The sequence below is a fragment of the Arachis ipaensis genome, chromosome B7 (genome assembly GCF_059453495.1).
Source record: "Arachis ipaensis isolate K30076 ecotype BB chromosome B7, ASM5945349v1, whole genome shotgun sequence".
Taxonomy (NCBI): Eukaryota; Viridiplantae; Streptophyta; class Magnoliopsida; order Fabales; family Fabaceae; genus Arachis; species Arachis ipaensis.
Genome location: NC_142442.1, coordinates 134737617 through 134765253, shown reverse-complemented (window position 1 = coordinate 134765253; position 27637 = coordinate 134737617). Strand labels below are relative to the sequence as shown.

General features: G+C 30.8%; 2 protein-coding genes and 1 pseudogene across 3 annotated transcripts; 1 reads left to right on the top strand and 2 right to left on the bottom strand.

Moving 5' to 3' along the window:
• Nucleotides 1–4230: 4230 nt before the first annotated feature.
• LOC107606016 (F-box protein CPR1-like) lies at nucleotides 4231–5561 on the bottom strand. The gene is made up of 2 exons (XM_016307978.3): nucleotides 5351–5561; nucleotides 4231–5256 (listed from the first exon to the last, which is right to left on the bottom strand). Exons 1-2 carry the CDS (start codon nucleotides 5559–5561, stop codon nucleotides 4490–4492), a joined length of 978 nt encoding a protein of 325 aa, XP_016163464.1. The 3' UTR covers nucleotides 4231–4489.
• Nucleotides 5562–15514: 9953 nt separating this feature from the next.
• LOC107606014 (putative late blight resistance protein homolog R1B-16) lies at nucleotides 15515–18611 on the top strand (annotated as a pseudogene). Its single transcript, XR_015892430.1, has 2 exons — nucleotides 15515–15860; nucleotides 15968–18611. The product of XR_015892430.1 is annotated as a putative late blight resistance protein homolog R1B-16 (transcript).
• A 117-nt stretch (nucleotides 18612–18728) lies between these two features.
• Nucleotides 18729–20575, bottom strand: LOC107606012 (F-box protein CPR1-like). The gene has a single exon (XM_016307974.3). It carries the CDS (start codon nucleotides 20199–20201, stop codon nucleotides 19047–19049), a length of 1155 nt encoding a protein of 384 aa, XP_016163460.1. The 5' UTR covers nucleotides 20202–20575; the 3' UTR covers nucleotides 18729–19046.
• Nucleotides 20576–27637: the final 7062 nt, after the last annotated feature.

Below are 27637 nucleotides of genomic sequence, written 5' to 3'. Positions count from 1 at the left end.
GGGAAATTTGAGAAGAATTCAATGTATTTGTAATACTTTTACACATTTCGCTTTGACTAAGTGTTTGTTATGAAACTCTACCGGCATGTCCAATGAACTAGGGCCGTTGAATTTCGCTTAAACTGTTGTTAAACCAGCATTTACGTTCCCCAAATAATTTACTGATACCCATGGTTACTAAGACAAATTTCATCGCACCGCTGCCTCTACATAAGTTTTTGGTTAATTACCAATACTTTTTTGACTGGTTTTATCAGCCACATATTGATTACTTGTATGACATTAAGATAAATCTCATGAGTTTTTATTGCATTGTGATGTGCCTAACATTATAACGATCCACATCATTATTTATGGTGTTGTCAAAGCTAACATTGAAACTGAAAGTATACAAAGTATATACAAGATGGAAAAGTATAGGTTACCAACATATTATCTGCCAACTTCTGCCAACTCTTATTTATAATTGTGTTTCATGGAAGTGTGTTTGTGGATGTGTCTAATAATTAATATATTTTAAATACATATATAAAGAGACACATCTAGAAAATATATCTACAAAGACACTTCTATTAAACACAGCTATAAAAAAGATATTTTTATTAGACACATCTACGAACATACTTCCATGAAATACAATTATAAATAAGAGTTGGCAGAAGTTGGCAGATATGCTGTTGGTAACATAGCAGAACTGATACAAGATTTACATGGTAACGATCACAGCTTTTGAAATGAAAAAGAGCTAAACCATAAAACCTAAGCACAAGACTAGACTATAGAAAGCAAGACAGTGATTAATGATTCCTAAGGTATTTGATAAATCAAGTTTCACCACGGATAGTCAAAAGTCACATCTAAATGCAACACGATGCATAATGCATCTTGCTCAGTACTTGTACATTAATCACAAAGTAATAACAAATTGGATTCAACTTGATGAAGCTCTATTTGCACTTTCAAATGTTCCAGTTTTTCACATTCATTGTTGGAAGGGAAATCATACTTTAAAGCAAAGGAAAAAAAAATCTCTAGAAGCTTTTTCCAGTTCAACTTGTCAATCCTACACCTTAGTTACAACAGAATTAAGTGTCTCTATCTTTCTTACTCTATATATAATTTATAATTCATATTTTATATTAGTAATTTGACAAATCAAAATATGTTACCAGATATTTTCATTATAATTAAAATAAAAAATTTTCTTAACTTCCAAAATTAACAAACTCCATCTCTCGTCTTTCTTCTTTATCTTTCTCTCTCTTTTATCTCGTTCTCTATTTTTCTCTACCTTTATGTTCTACAAAAAATAAAATTAACAACATAATATAATTTAAATAAAAATATTATTATATACGTATTTTTTATTTAATTTTAAATTTTTACTGCTTATATTTTTAATATATATTTTCACTTCTTTTCTTTTAAAATTACATATAATTTAAAAAAATACTAATGATATGATTAGAAGTTAGAATCAATATTCAATTATTTTTAAAAAAATGAGTTAATTTTATAATTATCAATAGAAATTTTTTTATATTAATATCTAATTATATTTTTATATATCTAGAAAAAAATATTATTTTTAAATAGTAAGTATAAAAATTAATTATCTCTATTTGTGCAACAAATTTAATATCTAATTAAATATAAAAATATACATGTTAAATTCTTTTAAATTTTAGATAACAAATGTTAAAATAAAGTGAAAAAAATTAAACTCTTTCATTTGAAAATAATAACTAAAAAATTTATTATTTAATTTTGTTTAAGACTCTAGTCTTCTTAGCCAACGGGAACTTTTGTCCTTTACGACCATTTTATAAAAATAATTTAATGCTATAAATTTTTCGTGTCATAATCTATAATACCAGAACCGACATAATTTTAAAAGATTTATATTCCCGTAATAGTATTACACGTAAAATACTAGTTTATACTAAAAATAAGTTATCAAATTAATTATTTCACTTATTTGAATAGAACATATACTAAAATATAAAATAAATATTAAAAATAATTTAAAAAATATGTGTATTTATACATAAATATGTAATAACTAAAAACTATAATAATTAATTTTTGTTTTTTATCCTAAAGTAAAATGACAATTAGGTCCCTACAAATTTTGGTCTCGGAATAATTAATTTTTGAAAAAAAAAAAAACCAATTTGGTCTTGTATATGTAAGAAAGATTGTCATGTAGATAATATTTTTTTGAGCAAAACTTTACTTATTTTTTGTAGAATTTGTGATAAATAGAGAGTAGTTGATAAATGATATATAAAAGCTTAAAAAATAATGAATATTTCACGGTTCAAAACTACATTGTTTTTTTTTTTTTATCAAAGACAGGAGACTCGAACCCGTAACCTCTTAATTGAGTATGGGGAGATTATGCCATTTGAGCTATTACTCATTGGCTCAAAACTACATTGTTTACATACTATTATGTTAGCAACTAGATTCACACCACTTTAGATAATGAAATATATGGATAATTCTGTTTTGTTTCACACTATTTATTAATGGAAGGACATACAAAATTTGATACCATAAAAAATTTAGTTGATATTTTTTTAATGACTAATATATATGAGATCGAAATTCTCAAAAATCTAATTATCACTTTATTTTTAATCCTATTTATATTCTAAAATGATGTTCAAAATACGATCTTATAACTTATCTTTTTAAAACGTATTTAAGTAGTTCTAATAAATATCTCTATTATGAAATTGTTTGACCAGTATTAAGTTATTAAAAAACTTTTTAAATTTTTTTTTAGTATATTTGAAAAAATTTTAATGGTAGAAATAAAAAATATTTCTTTTAGAAGTTATAATTCATGTACAGAAAGAAAACTAACGAGAAAGGTAATATTAAAAACACAAGGGATTATTAGTTAAACTTAAGGTATTAACCCCAAATTGTTATTTTGTAAATTTATGAGTAATAATAAAAAGAAATTGTTTTTGTAGGATATAAAAGTGAGAAATTAGTCTCTAATATTTTAAACTTTTATATTAAATATATTGCTTTTCAAAAATATAAAACAATAATAAATATATTATGTGTATACTAAAAATAAGTTATCAAATTAGTTATTTTATTTATTTGAATAGAATATATATTACATTACAAAATAAATATTAAAAATAAGTTAAAAAATACGTGTATTCATACATAAATGTGTAATAATTAATTTAGTAACTATTTTTTATATTCGATTAACATTTTTGTTACATCAATTTAGTCTCTAGACTTTTTAAAATTATAATGATTAATTTTTGTTTTTTTTATCTTAGAGTAAAATGACAATTAGATTTTTAAAAATTTCGATCTCAAACTAATTAGTTTTTGAAGAAAAAAAATACTAATTTAGTCCTGTATATTTATGAAAGATTGTCATATAGATAATAATTTTTAGAATGAAATTTCACTTATTTTTAGTAAAATTTGTGATAAATAGAAAGAAGTTGATAAAAAGATATATAAAAACTTAAAAGATAATGAATATTTCACTGTCCAAAACTATATGATTTACATATTAATGTGTCGGTAACTAGATCCACACCACTGTAGATAATGAAATATATGAACAATTCTATTTCGTTTCACATTATTTATTAATGGAAGGACATACAAGATTTACTATTGTATCTTCGATAATCTATCGTCATTTTACTGTGTATCCTATTTATATTCTAAAATGATGTTTAAAATACAATTTTATAACTTATCTTTTTAAAGCATGTTTAAGTAGTTTTAGTAAACACCTCAATTATGAAATTTTTTGAGTAGTATTAGTTATTAAAAAATAACTTTTTTAAAAGATTATTTTTTTATCTTTTAGTATATTTGAAAAAATTTTAATGGAAAAAATAAAAATGTTAAAAGATAAAAAATAAATTTTTTTTTAGAAGTTATAAACTTATAATTCATGTGCAAAAAGAAAACTAACAAAAAAGGCAATATTGAGTTTTTCCTTGCACACTTTAAGCACATAGAAAATTAATCAGAAAATTGACAGAAATCTGAATTAAAAATCTACGCTTATACATTCAAAAATTAAGGAAAGAATAATGAAGAGAATAAGAACAAAGTCACCATTTCAAAGTGCAGTTCACATCACAAATCTCATACAGAGATGTGATATTCTGTTTAGAAAACATACCAATTATTACATTGTTTCTACTTTCTACCAACCACAACACACAAAAAAAAGACAATTAATTATGTAAACGCTTTATAATCATCTAAAAAGCCAAAAGCTTTAGACATGAAAAATATCTAAACTTCAAAACCTCACTACAAGACCAGACTATAAGAATTAAGAAGCAAGACAATGATTAATGATTCCGTGCATTGATGCATTCAAATTTCAATATCCATAGACTAAAGTGACATTTGATTGCACCTTGATGCATAATGCATGTTACACATTCCTTAACAGGAATATCTCGATGCAAAGCAAGGAGAATAGTTACATACAAATTTTTTTCCTCTTTCTCTTCTTGTCCTTATCCTTGATGTTGCTAGGAAGGGACAAGAGACTCTCTGTATAAACAGCATCCGCTTCACGAATGGGACAATAAAGATTTTTAAAATGCTTGAGCAGATCTCCTCTGACATTATAGATTAAGTACCCTCTCTTATCAGAGAAAGCATGACATTTTCCAATAATATCACCATTACTGGATAAGCACAATGGCTGAAAGGCTTTGCAAGGAATCTGACAGAGAGTCCAAGATGAGTGCACTTTATATTCTTTCATCACCCATATCTGAGTTGTATGGCTACCATAATTGTCACAATACAAAGATAGGCAGTCTCCTAGTAGGGCGAGACATGGAAAGGGGCATTCACCGATTAGCAGTTGTTCCGGTGCAGATATCCTTGAGAAAGTCTTTTCCTTGAGATCAAAGATAAGAATAGCATCCCTGTAATCTTCAAGACAGAAAGGCACCCAATGAATAGCGCCATTCAAGAACAACCCACGAGAATTGTGGTCAAACCAATCCAATGGACTGGGGAGTACAGCATCAAGATTAATCCATGAATTGGTTCTCAAGGACAAGCATTCCAAGTAATCTTCTTGCCTTTCATAATCCCTATAAGCTACGACAAATAAGTAATCATCCTGTGATGCATCATAACCAAATCCATGCAGATTCCTACTGTAGGAAAGCCCAAAGCCATGGTATTTAAGACGACGAACAATATGAGAATAGGATATTCTTTTGCTGAATCCTGCAGGATCCCAATACCTCAAAATCAGAATGTGGTGGAGACATTTCTTTTTGTGATGCATCATTTTCGTCTAAATTAACCAAGTAAGTCATACCGCCGTTTTTCAGGAAGATTTTGGTAGCAGCGGGAGAGTGGCGAAAATGCAATTCCGCAAAGTCAGGATCAGAAATTAGAGAGCACCAGAGCTTGGAAACGCACTTGAGGCGAGCTACATGTCTGATCGGCACCCGCAGTAGGATTATGTGAATCAGGTCAATAGGGAGGATGTCGTGAATGCTCTTGCTCTTGTGATTCATCTTCTCCATGGTAGATTCCTCTTTTACTTTGTTCACTGTGTGCTTCAGCTTCTTCTTATCCAAGCTTGGATTGCTGAGCTTTTCGCAATTCAAATACAAATTCACTGTCAACTGCGGTCCCGAGACTTATCTTTTAAAGGAAGGGGAAGGGCTAGTTTTGGATTGGCTATTGGAAAAAGATAAGTTATATCTTTTAAATAGTTCAATAAAAAATTTTGGATAGAAGATTTTCGTCTCAAGCAAATTTTATTATATTAAGATTTTTTAATTTTATAACATTAAAATATATAAGTTTGATGTAAAATTTTTCAGAAATTTATTTGAATATATACATTTTTATTAATTAATAAAAAGTTTAATTTATTTAAAAAAAATTAAATATAGTATTTTTAGATTTATTAAATAGAAAAAGGTTTTTTTGCTATTTAAATTTTATACAATAATAAAAAAATTAAAATTGTATAAAATAGTAAAGTTAGATTTATTTAATATTCCTATTTAGTTCGTAATATATCACTCTGAATTAAACTTTTTAATTCGATATATTTTTCACTCTCATATTTCAATTATTTATTTAATATTTTCTACTTTTATCTTCCACCACAAAATATTGTACAATTAACACCAAAATATTTATACTATAATAAATTAATCAAATAAAAATATTAGAATAAACAATTCTTTTAATTAATTCCTAAACCGCGATAGTTATATTTTTTCTTTTTTTTTAAATAAATTGTCTTTTTGTTGCACATTTTCATTACATTTGATATGCAAAAAATTATCTTAAGAAATTATATTATATTTTTCATTTTAAACTTTTGTGATTTGATATAAAAGGTAATTAAGTATTAATTTATTTTTGTCTGGATTTACTATAATTTGCCAGAGAACTTCTTAAAAAAATCAACCGCACTAGCAGCAGGATTAAAAAAATGTATATTTTGTGATTAAAAAAATATATATTTTGTCTTGTATATTTTTGTCTGATCGGCACCCGCAGTAAAATTCTGTGAATCAGCTCAAGAGGAGAATCTCGAGAATGCTTTTGCTCTTTAGCGCCTTTCAGCTTCTTGTTCATCTTATCCATATAACAATTCACTCAACACCGGGACTTCAAATTGCTTTGGAAACATAAAGGAAGGAAAAGGATCAGCTTTAGATTGGAAATTGAAAAAACAATTACTTCTTTTTTAAATTAATAAAAATGTTTAATTTATTTAAAAAAATTAAATATAATATTTTTAGATTTATTATATACAAAATTTTATTTTTTTTATTTAAATTATGTAAAATAATAAAGTTTTTCTTAAGTGTATACAAAAATTAAATCTCAAAATAATCCTTCAAAATAAAAGCTAACAAGTTAAGTCTTCATTTACTATGATTTTTTTTAGAGGTCTAAGAAAAAGAAGGCAAAGAAGAGTAAAGAAACACAAGAGTACAAGCATCCTCTATTGCTGAGCAAGTAAATTCATCCAAGTTATAATTACTGTCATATCCTATACTACCAAATACGAAATTGCCGTTAACTTGTTCCATTTGGCATATAATATACCTATAGCTTTTTTATGACACTCATGTGATTTAGCAAACATAATTTACTTTTTAATATAAAATATTTACATTTTACTTCAATCACTATTATAGTGATTAAGACCACGTGAATTTTTTAATTACTTGCTTTATTTCTATTTAATTTTATTTTGAGTTTGCATTAAGTATATTCTGAAATCTTGTTAATTATTTTAGTTTAATTTGTCTGTCTTGGATGGTAGCTTTTTTTACATATTAGTTTTTTTTTAACTAAAGATAAAGAGATTTAAATTTGTAATTTTTTAATTGAGTATTAGAAGACTATATCATTTGAGTTATAATTCATTGGCTTTTACATATTAGTTTAAGTATAACATGTTATTTAATGTAAAAATATAAAATAAAAATCTTTAGTAACTGACTAGATAACAATCTGATCAAAAACAATTTTTAGGTTAGGGTTCAAAGAGAAAGAAAAAGCAAAAGGTGAACAAAATAGATAGTAAGCTCATCAAAAATAATTTTGTGGTTTCAATTTTTCTATTTAATTCACTAATTTTAGATAATAATTAAATTTATTATAATGCTAGATTGCTAGCTAATCTTCTCTATTTTAAATTAATTAATTAATAAATACCGTTTATCAATAATAAATTATAAATTATAAATATTATTATTTTTATTTCCTAATTCAATTATTTGTAATTCTTATTCTCACTTATTTTTATGCAAATTATTTTTTAGAATAGATTTTAGAGTCCATTTGAAAAGTTTTAAAAATAATTTTTTTTTTAGTTTTTGACTTATAAAAAGTAGTAGTATTAATGTTTGGTGCAATTTTCAAAACCAAATTGCACTTTTCTAAAAAATTATTTAAGAACATATAAAGAAATTTAAAGAAATGACTTCTCTCGTAATACTACTACTTTTTATCACATTTTTATAAAATAAGCACTTTAAAAACTAAAATTCCAAATACAAAATAACTTATTTATAAGTTACTTTTAATATAATCATTTATTGTTTAAGCTATTTTTTAAAAAAAAGTTTAATTAAGCTGTTTACTCAAATTGAGCCTTATTCTTGCTATCTTCTCTATAATCAATCAGCACAACGAAACATCTAAAATTTGCATAACTAAGTTTACTTGATGCTCCCAATTTGTTTAAATAACAAAACCAATACCCCTTATAAATATTAATTTGACTAAAGTTTAGATGAAGCCCTTTACATGCCAATTACCATGACTAGACTATCAACAACATCTTCTTTTGACATATAAGACTAAGGTGCTTTTTACTTTCTTTTCTACTGAAGCATATTTCTGTTTTGTTAGTTTGGAGTTTTCTAAATCAAACATCGTTTGAAATTTTTTGCAAAAACCAAGTTCGACGTTCTTCCTTACATCTTCACTATTACGTAACCATTATCATCCATAATAAATCTAGCTTACCATCCTAAATCTATATATATATATATATACTAAGATAGCATATTACAATACAGCTGTTTAAAGAAAAAAAAAGGTTATTCTAACAAGATAGCACACTGCATTTCAATCACTATATGTATGTAACAAGAGTTATTAAGCAACCAAATGGGAAAAAAATTGGAAGGAGCTATCAACTTAGCAAGTTAAGTAATATTTTTTTGTTAGAGTAATTGGATAGATGCCAAGAAAAAAAAAGGAAAGGAACAGAGACACAAGACTATTATTAGTATCTATAACATAGCTTTCAATGCAGAATTTGTAACACAATCTTAAAAGTTGTAAAAGCTTATACCAAGATGGATAAATTTTTGTATTTTATGTGAAGAAAATTGAGCTTAAATACGTACAGACTGAATCCCTCTTAACACATAGTAAATCAATCAGAAAACTGAAGTGAAAATCTACTGCCTGTACATTTAAATATCGAGGAGTACTAGAGAGCCAGCAGCTTTTGTGTTTTGTAACCATCAATTGGCCATCAATAGTGTTTTTAATAGTGTGAGATTACATCTAATGGTAAGAGATCATTCACTTTTTCTTTTTTATGATTAAGTGCTGGCTACAAAACACAAAAATTGCTGGCTCCTAAACTTTCTCTTTTAATATCAATGAAAGAATATTGTAGAGAATACATAAAAATTGAAAATTTCAAAGTGAAGTTTCACATGTCAAATCTCATTGAAATGTGATATTCTGTTTAAACAATACACCAAGTATTACATTGTTTCTACCAATCACAGCAGAGAACAAAAGGCAATTTTATTATGTAAACTCTTTACAATCATCTAAACAGAGGGGTTAGTGCTGAGGGAAAAAAACCAATAAGTTAATGATAGATCACTCAAAGCAGAAGAAATTTTTTAACATATATAGAAGATGAAAAATAAAGCAGATAATCTAAGAATATTACTCTCAGACTAAACCAAAAGATATGTTGGATTAACAAGGTCCTAAATTCCATTTTCACTTTTCAGGTGTATGAGTTTTATCCCCTTCATATTCGGAAAGAAAATCATAATCCAAAGCAAAATAAAACTTAAGTTTCTTGAAGCTTAATTCCACTCAACTTGCAAACCCTGTGCTTTATTTACAACAAAATCACACGTCTGAGTTGTTCACTTGAATGTTCGTTCCCGATTCTCTTTCTTTGTTGTTTGACTCATTTGTGATTCTAATATTTAGCAACATCAAGTTGTTCAAAACATTCATGGCGAACTTGATGTTTTGCAAAAAGGCTCAACTGGTAAAAAGACAAGCTTTTAGATATGAAAATGATCTAAACTTCAAAACATCTCCACAAGACCGGACTATTGGAAACAAGACAGTGATTAGTGATTCCCTAAGCATTGATAAATTCAAATTTCACCATCCATAGACAAAAGTCACAGTTGATTGGAACCTGATGCATAATGCATACTACTTGTTAGTTTTTCATTAATCACAATGCAATCAAAACTAACAGGAATAGCTTGGTACAAAGCATAAGAGAATAGTTACGTACCATTTTCCTTCTTCTTCTTATCCTTAATGTCACTTGGGAGTGGCAAGAGACTCTCTGTATACATAGCATCGGTTACACTGAGACAATGCGCAAAACAAAGATATTTAACACGTGGGAGTAACTGTCCTCCCACATTATATATGAGAAACTTTTTCTTTTCTTCTTTATCCAAAATAAATTGTTCTCCAATAATATCACCATTATTGGATAAGCACAAAGGCCGGAAGTTTCCACAAGGAATCCTATAGCCCTTGCCCTTACAACAAGAAACAATACGGGGCTAGGATATTTCTTTGCTGGATCCAGTCAGTGGATTCCATAGCATAAGAAAATTTTACCGTCGACGTAAGAGAACAAAGCCTCTGCAGGATTTCATCTTAAAGGGGAAGACACCCTTTTCACTTGTAATGCATCACTGTTGTCACTAAATAGTGCGTCTAAGTAAACGAAGCATGGCACACTGCCTTTTGGTATGAAGATGAGTGCGTTGGAGGAAGCGGGAGAGTGGTGAAAATGTAGTTCCGCAAAGTGTGGATCGGTGAGAGAGTACCAGAGCTTCAAAACGCACCTGAGGCGAGCGAGATGTTAGGTCGGCACTCTCAGTAAGATTCTGTGAATCAACTCAACAGGGAGGATGTCATCCATGCAGTCGTGCTACTTGTCCATGCTCATGCCTCTTTGGCTTTGTTCTTCTCTTTAGGGTTAAAACTTAAAACTTAAAACACAAGGGATTATTAGTTAAAACTTAAAAGAGTAACCTAACAATTAGGTCTTTTTGAAGATTTTGAATTTGCACTAATTAATTCCTAAAAAAAAAACCAATTTAGTCTTCTAGGATCGTAAACACATGATATCTTTTTATTAATTCATCAATTAAAACTTAATGATAGTGTTTATATGTACTGGTAATTATTCTGGCATATCTACCTATAAAGGATAGTCATGTAGATAATAATTTTTGAAATGAAACTTCACTGTTTTGATAGAATTTGTGATAAATAGAGGTATATGAAAACTGAAAAGATAATAAATGTTTTATTATCTAGAACTCATCATTTTTCTGTTCATGTAACAATAACGAGATATGCATCACTGTAAATAATAAAATACATAGAAAATTCAGTTTTGTTTTACATTGTTTATAAACAGAAAGACATACATGTTTACCATTTATTATTTTAGAAGACCTAATTGATATTTTTCTTTTTTCAAGGATTAATTAGTCTAAAGTCAATATCTTCGAAAATCTAATTATCACTTTACTCTAGGTAAAAGTTTTCTAGGATATTTATAGTTTTCTATGAATTTTAGGATTTTTTAGGATTTTCTAGAATTTTTAAGAATTTTTTATAGTTTTTTAGGATTTTTTAAATTTTTTAGAATTTTCTAAAATTTTTAGGAATTTTTAGAATTTTTTAGGATTTTTAAGATTTTCTAGATATATACTCTAAAACTTATAAAGCATTAACTCCAAATTGTTATTTTGTAAATTTATGGATAGTAATAAAAGATTGATTTTTAAGAATATAAAAGTGAGAAATTAGTATAATTTTTTGAACTGTTATATTATTAAATATATTAATTTTTAAATATAAAATAAAAATAATCATACTAGATACTACTATGTAAAATTAATTATTTAATTAGTTATTCACATTTTATACATATTTAAAATATAAAATATATATTTAAAAAATAAAAAATATATATTTATAAATAAATATACAATAATTAATTTAATAATTAATTTTTTATACAGAAATATATACCTTATATGAATACCTTATATATTAATTTTTTTTTTATATTAAACAAATATTTTTTTTATAATTCCTCTCATGGCTATCCTCCCTATGATGATGAGAAGTACGGGACTTGTAGCCATAGTCATCATATGCATAATCATCACGGTCATGTCCTCTAAACCTGGCAGGTTTATCATATCCTCGATCACCATAATTTTCAATGCTGCCATAACTATCTCGAAACTTATCATATTCTGAGAACATATCGATATCGGCTTTCCTGTAGGCATCAATTTGATTATACGGCTCATGATCAACAGAAAATCTTGAGACAATCATGTCCCATATTATACCATAATGAAGCATTTCTATCTATAAAGTATAAAATAATATACATTACATATACAAATTTGCCCAAGATTTTATATTACCGTAGTGATGATAAGCAACAAGCAGTTGCACTCACAGATAATTTGGCTCATGGACCGCACTATAACCCTCAAGAGCCTGTGGATTCAAGAGAATAAGCTATGTCAGCAACAAATAATCAATCATGAGAGGAGTGTTAGGCAAATCCAATCCTTATCCTCACTGCCCCAACAGCTAGCTTTGTTTCATGGAGCTTTCAACTGCTTCGAACGCGTTCTTGCAAGTGACGCTGCGGTTGAGGGTGGATAGTGTTTGAAGGAGGTGGTTGAGAAGGGAAGAGGAGAAGGTTTTGTCGGTGACGAAGTCGAAGGTGGACTTCGTGTTGAAGCAGTTGTCTTGGATACGCTTATTGAGGGCGTCCTGGAGAGCATGGAAGTCGCCGGCGCTTCCAGCAGTATTGGTGAGAGAGAGAAGTGTGTGTGTGATTGTTAGAGGTGGGTAGGTTAATGTGAGAAAGAAGAGGAAGGTTTTTATAGGTTTTAATTAGGTTTACTTAATTAATTTTAAATTTTTTAAATTTTGAATTTCATAAATTTAAAATTAATTATTAATATAAATTAATGTGGTTTTGTTTAGTTTTTGGCTGGTAACCTCTTGGTTCCATATACTTTTCCTAATTATAATGGAAAAGTATATGAAACCAAAAGGTTACCAGCCAAAAACTAAACAAAACCATTTGTTTATTTGTTATGCATGTTCCTTCATTTCACTTTAAAACTGTTATGGCAGTGTCTAGAAATTAAAAAAGTTATTTTGTGTTTGATTTTTTAATTCTAAAAGTACGTATTTTATGATAAAAGTGATAAAAAAAAATTTATTATGAGAGAAGTCATTTTTTTAACTTCTCCTTAAGCACCAAAATAGCTTTTTAGAAAGTTATAATTTTGCTTTGAAAAAATTGTACTAGACATTAATACTACACATTTTCATAAGTTAAAAGTTAAAAAAAAGTCACTTATGAACCTATCCAAACGGCCCTTAGTAGTTAATTATAAGAGCAATGCTAGGGAACCAAAAGGGTATTAGCCAAAAATCAGCCAAAATACTTTTGGTGAATTCAAAATCTCAACGAGTTAATAAATATGAATGTTTCTTCTATTAAGTATCAGAATGTTTTTTTTTCATACTAAATGGATGTTCTTTTATATATTTTTTGAATTTTTTTTGTATTGCAAATGTGAATGTCTCTATTTCTTTAAGAATTTCATATTTTTTTAAGTTTTATAGATATTTAATTATTTTTACTAAAATATAATTGGATGTTTCTTTTGTTAAATATTAGGATGTTTTTTTTTTCATATTAAATGAATGTTTTTTTTATTTCTGTAATTATGTAATTTGTCGTCTCTTTAATCATCAAAACGACACCTAATATCCCAAAACGCAAAGAGTAACATCGTGACGATGCTGCTACCGTGCCTTGTTTCGGTAAACCATTGTACTTTGATGGAGAATTTAAACCCTCATTCATCACCACCATCTTCTTTTCACTCAACCCTCTCACATATTCCTTTTTATTTGTATTCCTCACAGTTTTTCTTATTGGCTTTGAACTTGAAGAAGAAGAAAAAGAGGTATCACTCATCACTAGAATTACATACCACAAAACACACGTACAAAGTGTCGCCACCGATCTACCAAACACCGTCAAGAACACCAAAATCAATATCATAATGACGATGGGGACGAAATCATCATTGTTGGAATACGCGAGTCGAACGACTTGGAATAAACCTTCTTCCTTCTCTCATTGAGTTCAGCTAGAAGTTCCCAAAACTTGTCTAATCCACGTGTTGAGTATGGATTCTTGTCGACGGTGGCGAATCCGACGAATTAGATGTCGGTGATAAAAGAGGAGTGGGTCGCAGTGGGGAGGTGGAGATGGTCTAACGGTGAGAGAAAGAGAGAGGGGTCTGTGTGTGATTGTTGGAGGTGGGTAGGTTAATGTGAGAAAAAAGAGGAAGGTTTTTATAAGTTTTAATTAGGTTTACTTAATCAATTTTAAATTTTGAATTTAAAAAATTTAAAATTAATTATTAATATAAATTAATGTGATTTTGTTTAGTCTTTGGCTGGTAACCTTTTGGTTCCATATACTTTTCCTTATAATTAACTACTAAACCATTTATCCTATAGTGTGGATTTAAAGCATGATCTTCTTTCTCGCATCCTTAGTTTTTTTAATTTCTGGACACTGCCATAACAGTTTTAAAGTGAAATGAAGGAACATGCATAACAAATAAACAAAACAAGCAAAAATGTATTCATTTAGCATTTAATATATCTAAAATTTTAAAATGTGACTTAAGATGAAGAAAGAGTGGGGAAAAGAGTGTTTTGGGGAAGAAGTTGAAGTTATTGAGACGAGACTTTGTCATTCATTTGGAGGTTAACATGAATAGTTTGACCTTTTGACCATTCAGTTATCATTGACGAACATATCTCTACTTTCTGTTCAACTAAATGTGTCACGTTATTTTTTAAATGACAAAAATAGACGAAAGAACCAACTTGAGTCATGTTTTAAAATTTAAAGATACAATTTGGATCAATTAAAAATTAAACACCTAAATTAAATTGAAAATCAAATTTTAGAAACCATTTTAGATATTAACTCTCATCTCATCTCTAACTCTTCAACAGTAGAATAGCATACTTGACTTTTTTATCATAACAATGGAGCCCTTAAGCTAGATATAATAATGATAGCTCCATACTCTTGATCCATATAATCTTAAATGGTCAAGAAGAAATTGAAGAAAAATCAAATATAAAATTATCATTACTATTAAAAAAGGTATATTTAATGTTCAGATCCTAAACATTTATTCCTATATAGTTCTGTCCATGAATCCCAGCCATCCCTTGTTTTTCTTTCCTTTTAATTTCAAAGTGCAGTAACTTCCATCTTCTGTAACGCATTCAAAAAAAGGTTAAAAAAAGGCTTTGTTTTAGACGGGGAAAAGTATATTTAAATTTTTGGTGGTATAAAAAAAAATTATAAAATAAAATAGTAAATTATATAAATATCGTTCTCTTCTTTCTCTTCTCACATCTTCTTCCTCTTTTCACATTTTCTCATACAGAAGCTCTGGCGCACTCCATCACCGGTGGCTCTGACCACTGCTACCCAACAGCGATGAAGACGACCACCGTGACGGCTCCTGCTCCCCTTCTTCGTCGCAGTTCTACCTTCCTCACTAAACAGCATCGACGGCGACGGATCTCTCTCCCTCGCTTGTTCTTGACTTGGCGGCAACACTGGAAGTGGCAAATGGCAAAAGTTTTTCTATCAAGCACTGTGTTTTTTCACCTATGCTTTCTTGGTTCATTGAGTCAGAGCTCACTGGTTGAATAACTATGCTATCACAATTGTAAGATCCACTAAAAATTGGTCTCATGGCAGATCATGATGCAGAATCTTCCTCCTCACATTTCATATATGATGTTTTTCTGAGCTTTAGAGGCTTCACCCGATACGGATTCACGGATCGCCTCTATCATGCTCTGCATGAGAGAGGAATCACCACCTTCAGAGATGATGAGAACGTCAGAGTTGGTGATAGAATCAGAGATACTCTTCTTGAAGCCATTGAAAGATCCAGGTATCACCTAACTGAAAACTGAAAATAAGTAACTGCTTACATCATCATGACCTAACTACTAACAAGTTTAACTAACTAATTAATTTACTTATGGATCATAATAACAGGATGTCTATTGCTGTGCTGTGTAAGGACTATGCTTCTTCCACATGGTGTTTGGATGAACTAGTACAGATCATGAAGTGCTGGAATAATGGAAAAAATCAACCGGTTTTGCCAATCTTTTATCAAGTGGAACCATCAGATGTGAGGCGCCAGAGGAACCAATATGAAAAAGACATGATGAAGCATGAAGATTTAGTTAATGTATAGTGGTTCATAGCAACTTTGCTTCATTTTTTTGATGGTGTATGTATATATATCTTTATATAAATTTGAGTACATATTGAAGAGGTATGTATTTCTTGCAGCTATGAAAGTGAGATTATAAAGAAAATTGTTGAAGAGGTCTCAGAGAAGCTTCCTCCTGAACCACTATACATTAAGCATCCAATTGGTTTTGATTCTCACTTTGAAGTAGTGGAATCTCTTTGGAATATTGAATCTGACAATACCATTTGCATGCTGGTCATTTATGGAGATGGTAACAAGACCACACTTGTTGGAGAGTTGTTTAACAAGTTCAGGCATCAATTTGAAGCTGCGAGTTTTCTTGACAAAGTATCTGAAAAATCAGTGAGAAGTGCCGATGGTCTAGAAAATCTCCAAGAAACACTTTTGTATGAAATGGGTGTGCATAAAAAGCTAAAGTTGGGAAGCACATTAACAGGATCTTCTGATATAAAACAAAATCTTCACAATAAAAGAGTCCTTCTGATTCTCGACGATGTTGATAGTACAGAACAGTTGGATTCACTGGCAGGGTGAAGTGATTGGTTTTGTCCTGGTAGTAGAATTATTATAACAACAAGGGATGCCAATTTCCTAAATAATCAAGTGTTAAATGGATTCAAGATTGAGAAATATTGCATTAATGAAGGTGAATTTGAAGGAATGGAAGGTGCTAGATCAAATCAGAAACGAGATATGGTCATCCAGGAAGATATGGTGGGCTTTGTGAATATCTTCAACCATGTAACTAAGCAATTGAAAGAAAATGAGTCATGTCTTAATGTTATCTCCATAATAGGCATGGGTGGTTTGGGTAAGACTACCCTTGCTAAAAAAATTTACAATGATAATGAGGTGGAGAAGTTGTTCTCTTATTATGTATGTATCACTGTTTCTATGGACTACAAAGCCAGGGAATTTCTTCGAAGCCTTCTCAGTGGTTGCAACTTGTCCAAGTCTACTGAACATTTGGGCGAGGAGGGACAGAAGCGGAAGGTGCAAGAATACTTAAAGGAGAAGAAGTATTTGATAGTGCTTGATGACTTCTGGGAACCTAAAGTTTGGGATGAGGTACAATGTTTATTTCCGGAGAGGTGGCGAATTATACAGCATCAAAGTCCCACTCCCTTCCATTCCTAGATAAGGATGAAAGTTGGAAACTATTTTGCAAGAAGGTCTTTAGGGGAGGAGAGTGCCCATTTGTTCTAGAACCAATTGGTAGATCAATGGTTGAAAAATGTAGAGGCTTACCACTTGCTATTATCACCTTGGCCAGGGTGGTTGCGAAGAAGAAGCAACTGACAGTTGAGTGGATGAGAATCATGAGCAATGTCATTTGGTATCTTGCTACAGATAACAGTAGAGTCACTGAGGTGTTGAAGCTTAGTTATAACAGCTTGCCTCATCGATTAAAACCATGTTTTCTATACTTTGGGATGTTTCCCGAAGACTATGCAATTCCTGTGAAACGATTAATACTATTATGGACTGTTGAAGGGTTAATACAGCCACCAAAAACAGGAATATTAGATGCACCAGAAGTAGAAGATATTGCTGAAGAGTACTTAAATGAGTTGGTGGATCGCAGCTTGGTGATGGTGGCAAAAAGAAGGAGTGATGGAGGGGTCAAAAGCTGCCGGATTCATGACCCGCTTCTTGATCTTTGCATATCAGAGAGTAGAGCTGAAAATGGTATAGATATATGCACGGTGAAGGACATTAGATCCCTTGGCAATGTGAAATCCTGTAGATTGTCCCTTCGAGACACCGATTGGGATTCATTTAAGCAGTGTGATCACTCCTGCATCCATTCTTTAATGTCCTTTAGGGAGAATTGCATTCCAAGACGGCAAAATCTTGATCAAATGGGTTTCGATTCAGCTCGCATTTTGGACTTTGGATGTAATGATTATGTTATATCATCAATGGCACAGGATTTGAGTATGTTCATCCATTTAAGATACTTGAGACTAAATCGGGGTGCACACTGCCCAACAGAGGATCATCCTGATCCAATCTGCACCCTTCCGAACCTAGAAACTCTAATTGTTGAAGAACATTTCCACTGTTATAAACTCCCCCATGGAATATGGAGGCTCAAGAAACTGTTGGAGCTTGATCAAATATTGTCGCTTGGGTGAGCTTCTAGAGCGATTGTGGTCCTTGCCCAACTTGCAAGATGTGCTTGTTGTCGACCCAAAGCCATCATATAGAGCAAGAAAAGGTTAAAAGGTTACTTTTGTGTCTAATTACTAGAGAACATATTACTGGTGCATATATCAACAATAATCTTGATATTGGTTTTGATTTAACAAGAAAAGCATCCTATATTGCTGTTGCTAGATCAAGTAAATTCATCAAAGTTATGATTACTGTCATGTCCTATACCACCAAATAAGAAACTGTCGTGAACTTCTTCCATTTGGCATATAGCAGCTATAACTTCAGTTCTTGGTTAATTACCAATACTTTTTTGCCCAAGGGTTTTATCAGTCACATATTTGTCAAAGCTAACATCGAACAGAGTATACAAGTATACAATCAATGAGAAAAGTATATTTATCTATAGCAATCAGCACAATAAGGAAGCATATATAAGATTTTCATGGTAAAGGTCACAAGCTTTAGAACTGAAAAAGAGCTAAACCCTAAAACCTCACCACAAGACTAGACTTTAGAAAGCAAGACACTGATTAATAATCCCCCAAGCATCTGATACATCAAGTTTCACCATGAATAGACAAAATTCACATCTGAATGCAACTTGATGCACATGCATCTTGCTCATCACTTTACATTAATCACAAAACAATAAAAACTAGCAGGGATAATGTGGTGCAACGCATAGCAGAAGAGTTAAATAACATTATTCTTCTTATCCTTATGCTTATTATCACTAGGGAGCAGCAAGAGACTCTCTGTATATACATGGTAACTGCCATATTTGTAAATATCGTGTGGAAGATGAGCAGGACATGTAAAATGTTGGAGCAGCTCTCCTCTGATATTATATTTGGCAAACTTTAATGGTCTAGCAAGAATAGAATCTAGTGCAATAATGTCACAACCATTGGATAAGCATAGAGGCTCAAACTCTAAACAAGGAATCACATACAAAGTCCAAGATGAGTGCACTCTGTATTGTTTCATCACCCATATGTGTGTGTTACCTTCAACATAGTCCTGAAAATACAAGGCTAGGCACCCTCCTAGTATGACAAATGTGGCAGGACCACCCATTATGAGTTGTTCAGGCAAAGACATCTTTGAGAAACTTCTTTCCTTCAAATCAAATATAAGAAGACCTTCACTGTAATGTTTGAGAGAGTAAGGCAACCAATGAATAGAGCCATTCAAGAACAACCCCTCAGATTCCCACAAACAAAAACCGAATCGTTTGGGGAGTGCAGCATCAAGATTAATCCATGAATTGGTTCTCAAGGACAAGCAATCTAAGAGTTGGCAGTTACTATCCTTCCAAGCTACAACAACTAAGTAGTCATCCTGTGTTGCATCGTAACCAAATCCATACAGAATCGCATTACCGGGAAAATAAAAGTACCTGCCCTTACTACGATGAAGAATATTTAACCAAGAGTAAGATACTCTTTTGCTGAATCCGGTGAGTGGGTTCCATACTACAAAAAAGTGTGGCTCTTGGTGTAAGAGAACAAACCCTCTGCAGGATCCCATTACACGAAACTTAGAAGGTGGCTGCTTCTTGAAAGGGAAAGATACCTCTTTTACTTGGTAATTGTCGCCATTAAATACTTCTTCAACGTGAACAAGGTAAGACTTCGTGGAGACTTTTCTGTAGATGCACGCATGGGTGGGTGCGAGAGAGAGGTGAAGATGCGATTCCGCAAAGTCTGGATCGGAAATGAGAGAGTGCCAAAGCTTCGAAACGCACCTGAGGCGACCAAGGTGTTTGACCGGAATCCTCAGTAAGATTATGTGAATCAGGTCAAGAGGGAGGATGTCGTGAATGCTCTTCTGCTTGTTCTCCTCCATGATCGATCACTCTTCAGCTTTGTTCTTTTGTTAGGGTTTCTGCCTTGGTACAACACGGGATTTGAATCTGCTTCTGAACACGGGATTATTAGATAAACTTATAAAGCATTAACCCCAAATTGTTATGTGGAAACTCAGGTGCATGCACCTAGTTCTCATCTTTGTAAATTTATGGGGATATAAAGAGTTTTTTAATTTTGATATGGAGTGATTGTTGGTGTATATAGTATAATATGATTATGAAGGTATATGGTGTTTTATAGGGTTGTGATGGCTATGCAGAACAAATTGGATGGACCAATTGGAATGACGGTAATCAGACGGTCCGATTTTAGTAATCAGACAGTACACACGTACTGCTTCTACGTGGTGCACATCCAGCAGCTTTTGTGGTTGGCTTCGTTGCATTTATATCTTATTTGAGTGTCATTTTCTTACTACTTCCACTTGGTGCGCATGCAGCTACTTTTGTGGTTGGCTTTGTTGCATCTATATCCTATTTGATTGTCACCCCCTCACTTCCTAAAGAAAAAGGACGGTTTGATTTCTTCCCCCCTAAACAGGGTATATTGTATATCACTCTAAAACTCCATAACTCCAGTGTAACTCACATTTGTGAATCATATAAAAAAAGGAAAATGCTACTTGTACAATAAAATTCATCCTTTATTTAGCCTTTAAATCTAATATTTTATTATTTTAATTTTTTAATTAATTATATTTCCTATTTTTAAGGAACCACTTTTATTTTGAATACTTATCACCGTAAAATTTGTAACCACTTGTAATATATTAATTTTTTTCAAACTAAACCATAAAACTCATAACAACTTTCGTATACTAAGTTTTAAAAAATCAATGAAGTTTTCAAAATTAATTAAACTCCAATTATTTTTTTTATTCAAAACATTTAAAACTCATGTCAAAAACACATCTAAAATTAAATAAACAACATAAACACATTTAAATTTATGTATTAACACATCTAAATTATTCTCATTGTAGTTCTAAATTACATATTGAATACAGAAAAAATTAAACTCAAATACACATCCAAAATTATAAGAATGCATTCTAAATATTTTATCAACACATCCAAAACTCATGTGAAAAAACTTATATATGTACATAAGAATATAATGAACAATATAAACACATCCAAAATTAAGTATTGACACATCCAAATTAGGTTACTATTACAACTACCAAATCAAACATATGAGTGCAAAAGAAAATTATAATCACAAATACATTTAAAAAAAAAAGAAAAAAAAACACAGACACTTGCAATATTATACATAAATTTAAAAAAATAGAACTTTTTATTAAGCAAAAAAAGGATAACATATCTTCATGAATGAACTCAACCAAAATTTTTTAGAATTTTGCAAGCAGAAATATTAGAGACAGAAGGAGTGCGACGTGGGGGAAGAGACAGAAGGAGGCGCGGGAGAAGGGGGCGGTTGTGCGTGGTGCGAGGGAGGAGACCAGGGACAGAGAGGAGTCCATCGATGGAGGAGGCGCGGGGCATGCGCAAGGGAAGTGCGCTTTGCGGGGAGGAGCGCGTCGTCGAAGGAAGAGATCGTCGCAGAGGAGTGCGCAACGCGGGAGAAGACGAAAGTGGCCACAGATGAGGAGGGGGAGGCGCTGCATCTCTAGATCTTTACGGAGCGAAGATTTTACTATTGATTTAAGATGATTTAAGATTTATTTTAAAATTTTAAATTCAAAATTTTGAATTCTAACTAATTTTATTTTTAGATGTGTATTTAAATTGTAATATATTAATAATTAAATATATTAAATCTAAAATAGAAATTTAAAATTGAAATTTAAATTTTAAATTTTAGTTTTATTTAGTTTGTATTTTGAAGGTGTATTTAATTTTAAAAAGACATTAAATCTATTTATAATTTTTAGATGTGTTTGTTTTACTTTTTTTTTAATTATTGTAATAAAAGGCTAAATATTGTACAACTTTTAAAGGATACCTAGTTGAATTGTAAAAAAAATAGCCTAGTAATAAAACATTGATTTTTAAATATTTAATTACTCTATTCATCTTTGCTTTTAATTTTGTAATTATGTATTTGTGAAGGAAAAAATAGTAAAGTTAACGAAATATTTTTTTACGAATTGAAAATACTCATAAGGAAGAATCTAATGAGATCTTTGAACACATATTTTTTAGAAGGAATATTCCAATAATTTTAACGCTTTTGATACAGAAAAGTCCTATATAAAGATCCAATTGAAAGAAAACAAATATAATAACCAAATTGCGAATTCGATAAAACATAAAGACCAACAGAGTAATTAAACTTTTTTTTAAATATAAAATAACAATAATCATATTATGTGTATACTAAATAATTTGTCGCGAATCTGAGTTTCATTTAAGGGTCTGGTCAATGAGTTGCTGGCGAGTGAGCTGACCACTCGACCAACTCAATTTGGTTTAAAAAAATACATGTATTTATAGACAAATATATAACAATTAATTTAGTAACTATTTTTTGTTGGTGGTGGTAACACTGCAGGTGAAAGTTCTGTTCGTTCCTTATCTAATTGGAGCCGAACGAGAATGCCAAGCAAGAGTAGAAGATCGGGGCCGCCAGAATGGTGCGGTTATGGCTGCTGGCCGTAGGGGTGTCCATGGATCGGATCGTATCCGCAGATCCGCGGTAAATATCCGCATCCGATCCGAAAATTGCGGATACGATCCGATCCGCACTCTTTGCGGATCGGATCGCGGATATCCGCGTATCCGATCCGCGGATCCGCAGATTCGCACAATAATAATTAAAAAATAAATAAATATATATGTTTGGTATTATATTTACTTGTTTGTATGTTTTAGTTAGTAATTATTATTCATATATTGTATTATTTTATTTTTGTTATTTAGAAAGAGTTTGATTAAAAATATTTTAGGAATAAATAAGTTTAAAAGTATAAAAAAAATATTTTTATTGAATCTTTTTACATAAAAATATGATTAAAATGAGAAGGTTTAATCATGCGGATATATCCGATATCCGATCCGCACATTTGCGGATCGGATCGGATCGGATCCGGCACTAAAAAGCGCGGATATCATATCCGATCCGATCCGATGGAAATTGTGCAGATCGGATCGAATTTTCGGCCATATCCGATCCGATCCGATCCGCGGACACCCTTAGCTGGCCGGTTCTCAGATGGTTTGGCACAAATTTAAATCCAAACAAACCATTTTATGGTTGCCCCAATTATAATGTGGGTTAGAAAAATTACTTGTGTTGTTATAATTGTCCTTACCTCATTGTTCTTCTGTTGTTCTTGTCTGAAGTTTGATCGTTTCTTCGTTACAGACAAGTGAGAAGAGATGGTGTGGACTTTTTGTTTGGGCAGATTCTGAAAATGATGAACAGATTGATAAGACAGAATCTTGTGGTGCTGATTATGAAGTGAAGGTGAACTTTGATTGGAGGTTTCGGAGGTTGGAGGAAGATGTCCGGATGCAAAAAGTGATTACCCAGTTGTTAGTGTTAGTTGTATCTATATTGATAGTGTTTGGTGGTTATTCTGTATTGTAAATGATAAAGAGTTGGTGGTAGATTTTCTGTGAACAATAAATGTAAAAAAAGCTCCTGTTGATGAAATGAAAATGTTGTTTACTATGAAATTATTGTTATTTATGTTTGTTCATGGAATGAACCAAAATCAATAAATGATGAAGAAGGCAATAAAAGTGATTGAAAAATCACAAAGCATAGTGTATTAAGATAAATTTTATTGTTTGGTAAAAAACAGCAAATGACAAAGATAAAAGGCAACTAAAGAACATGAAGCTGCTATGAGTAATTTTCTCAAAAGTAAAACATCACAAAAGAAGCATAAAGGATCACAATTCATCATCTAGTCATTGTCTGTTGAAAAAGCCTAATTACACAAAACAGAACCCTATACAGATTTATCTAAAGTCTTCAATTCTTCTTTCTTGGAGGCTTAAACACTAGAGTTGGGATGAACTTCATCAAATTGGCAAATTTTGTTGATGTTGCTAAAGACGCACCCTGCAAGGGATTCACTGTTGGAGAGGTTGCCGGTAGAGAGGATTTTCTTTTTGGTGACAGCTTCGAAGGCCTTTTCATACTAGGATCCTATATGAAAAAAAGTTGACATTAAATATAATTGAGTAGTTCACTTAAATCATGAAAGCATAAATATATAAATATTAAGCTACCTGTTGAGAATCTTCTGCCTCAGAAGCAGTTGGCTGAGATATCTCGATCTCTACAGGTTGTGAAACGGGATTGCTTTTCCCATCACCTTGGTCACCATCATTTTGGGGCTGCTCAACTTGCTGCTCAAGCGTAGGATGTCCTTCATTTTTTTTCTTCTTCTCAGCCGCTTCGGCAGCATCAGCCACCCTCTTCTTTTTGCAGCCCCTCTTTGTATGCCCCTTTTCACCACAGAAGCTGCAGGTAAAGGTCTTCAACTACCTTTTTAGATGTACACCGTCTCCACTGTTACTCAACAATTTTGGATCAACTTTAGGCTTTTTAGTTTCTAAACCACTCTTCTCATCTGCATCCATCCTCCTCTTCATCTTGAGTTTTTCAGGTTTTGTCTTGGTTTAGAGTTCTTGACATTGGTGGTGGCTGTGTGACTTTAGATGTGGTGTGAACTTTGGTTTTGGAGTGTGATGGTTGTGTTTGCCGTGGGGATGTCTTATTTTTGTTGGGGCTGAATTTGCAAGAACTATTGGGTACAGAATTTCCTGTGGGAGCAACTATGAGTGCACTAGTCTCATTGAGTGGAGGACTCACATCAGCATCTGTAGTAGTATTACACCCTCTCCACCATCATCATCCAGATATACAACTGTGTTATCTCCCTCTAATTCCTCTGGCACTGACACTCCATGCTCGAAATACACATCAATCACCCCGTCATTTGTCCTAGCATAATTCACCAACTCTCTTATCTCTTTGTCACTGTTTACGTTTCTCAACCCATTATCCAAGCATTTTCTAGGAACATGCCACCAGCAATGCTTTATGTTATTGTACCCAAGCTCCTTATGGTAGTTCCGTATGAAGAATACATCTAGAGTATCAATATCTAGATCACCTAAACATGCCTTGTTGTCCGGAGAATATACCATAATCCCTTCTACATTTTTTTTTGAAGTCACCCCCATGATGAAACATGATGTCCAACCTCTCTTCCCTCTACAAGAAATTCAAAATTTTCACTTAATACAAGCAGATTTTGTTGGCCTATTAATGCATTATAAAAAAAAAAAAACAAAATCAACACCACAACAACACATATTTTTTCACTTCTACATATATCATTTATCATATCCCTGTTTCATTCGAGTAAAATAGAGCAATCCCACAAAATCTCAACCAACCTTCAAACCCTAGACACTACAATGACAACAAAACGAGTAAACTTCAACCACACTAATAACTTGCATATCATCAATCAATACTGTATTGAAAATCCAAGGAAAAAAAAAGAAGGTTACCTTGATTCTGATCACAATGTCGAAACCTTGTGTTTCTGATGGAGGAGGAGAACAACGAAAAGAACCTTCAATCAGATTACTTCTTCTCTCAACTTTTTCAACCCAGCAAATACAACTCTACCGTAATGCCACTGATGAAGAGATAAAGATGAAGTGAGAGGGTGGAAGAAGAGACGAATGAAGTGTTTGTATTGGAGAGAAAACTGTTTTTCATGTTAAATAACATCTAAACGGCGTCGTTTTTTGCACTCAAGAGCGCCAAACCAAAACGACGACGTTTTGGAGCCCTCCAGCGTGGCAAAACATCGCCACGTCAGCGTTCCGGTGATGACTTATCACCAGAAATATGTCCAGGGACCACTATGAGTGCTCGGAGCTTTATCTGGAGAACTACAATGGAAAAATTTGGGTTTTGAGGACTGCATTGGGTATTTATGCGAATCTCAGAGACGACTATGGGAATTTACTCCAATATTGAGCAAGAAAATTAAGAAACACTAGAGAAAGAAAACTTTTGTAGGAAAAATATTTTTTTACTCAAACGTTATAAATGACTCACATACAAACACCCATTCTAATCTTTATAATTTTTATCTTTATTTATAGTCATTCACATCTTCAATGAATAATTAGAATTAAATCTAATTAAGGGTTTAGATTAAATATCTAAAATTTTATTATAAATATCTAATCTATAACATTTTTTTAAATATTTTTTTATTATTTTACCATACTTTTCATATTTTTATATATATTCACACTCTTTTAAAATAATCTATAACTTTTTAGAGTCTTTTAGAATTTTTTAAAATCTTTCAAAACTTTTTAAACTATTCCAAACATTCTCAAATACTCTAAAATATTATACAAACACAGTTAAATAAAACATTTTAAAATTGACCGTGACATAAAGCTGAAATGTACACGACAATTTTGTCTTTAAAGAAAAAATAGAAGATTTGATTTTTTTTTTGTTACAATAGGAGATTTGAATTTGCTTTTGAACACAAGGGATTATTAATTGGATAAACCACCAAAAATATATTCGTTGACAAAAATACACTCAAATTTTGTTATTGATAAAAATGTCCTCAAATAATTTAAAAATGCAACAAAATACTAACATTAAATACATATTCTCAAAAGATATTTTAGAGGTTGAATTTTGATGTTTTGCTAGCATGATTAAAAAATAATATATTTTTATCCTTAAAATTTGGTGAATTTTACTAAGTATATATATTTTTGTCAACAACCAATAATTTTAATAAATCACAAAAAATATAGAATTAGCAAAAAATTACCAAATTTTAAGAATAAGAATATCTCATTTTTCTAATCATGCTTGCAAAAAATCACATCAAAATTCAATCTTTAAGGCATTTTTTGAGAAATACATATTTAATATTCGATATTTTTGTAGCGTTTTAAAATTATATGAGAACATTTTTGTCAATAAAAAAATTAGGATACATTTTGTCAACAACAAAATTATTTGAGTACATTTTTTACAGTTTACCCTAATTTATTAGTTAAACTTAGCAATTAAACCCCAAAATGTTATTTTTGTAAATTTATGTGTGATATCTAATAATAAAAAGATTGTTTTTAAGAATATAAAAGTGAGAAATTAGTCTCTAATTTTTTTAAACTGTTATATTAGATATATTATTTTTTAAAATAATAAAATAACAATAATTATGTTACATGTAAATAAAAAATTAACTATCAAATCAGCTAATTGTATAAAATATATGTCAAAATACAAAATAAAAATTAAAAATAAATTAAATAATATATGTATTTAAACACATATACATAGTAATTAATTTTTTATATGCATTTTGTATTTTTGTAATAGATTATTTTTTATTAATAAAATGTGTAAAATATAAAAATAATATGTATAAAAATA

Coding starts and splice junctions, on each gene's coding strand:
- LOC107606016 (XM_016307978.3), bottom strand. CDS start 5,561: ATGGAGAAGATGAATCACAAGAGCAAGAGCATTCACGACATCCTCCCT. Junction 5,257..5,350: donor AATCTTCCTGAAAAACGGCG/GTATGACTTACT, acceptor GGGATCCTGCAG/GATTCAGCAAAAGAATATCC.
- LOC107606012 (XM_016307974.3), bottom strand. CDS start 20,201: ATGGAGGAGAACAAGCAGAAGAGCATTCACGACATCCTCCCTCTTGAC.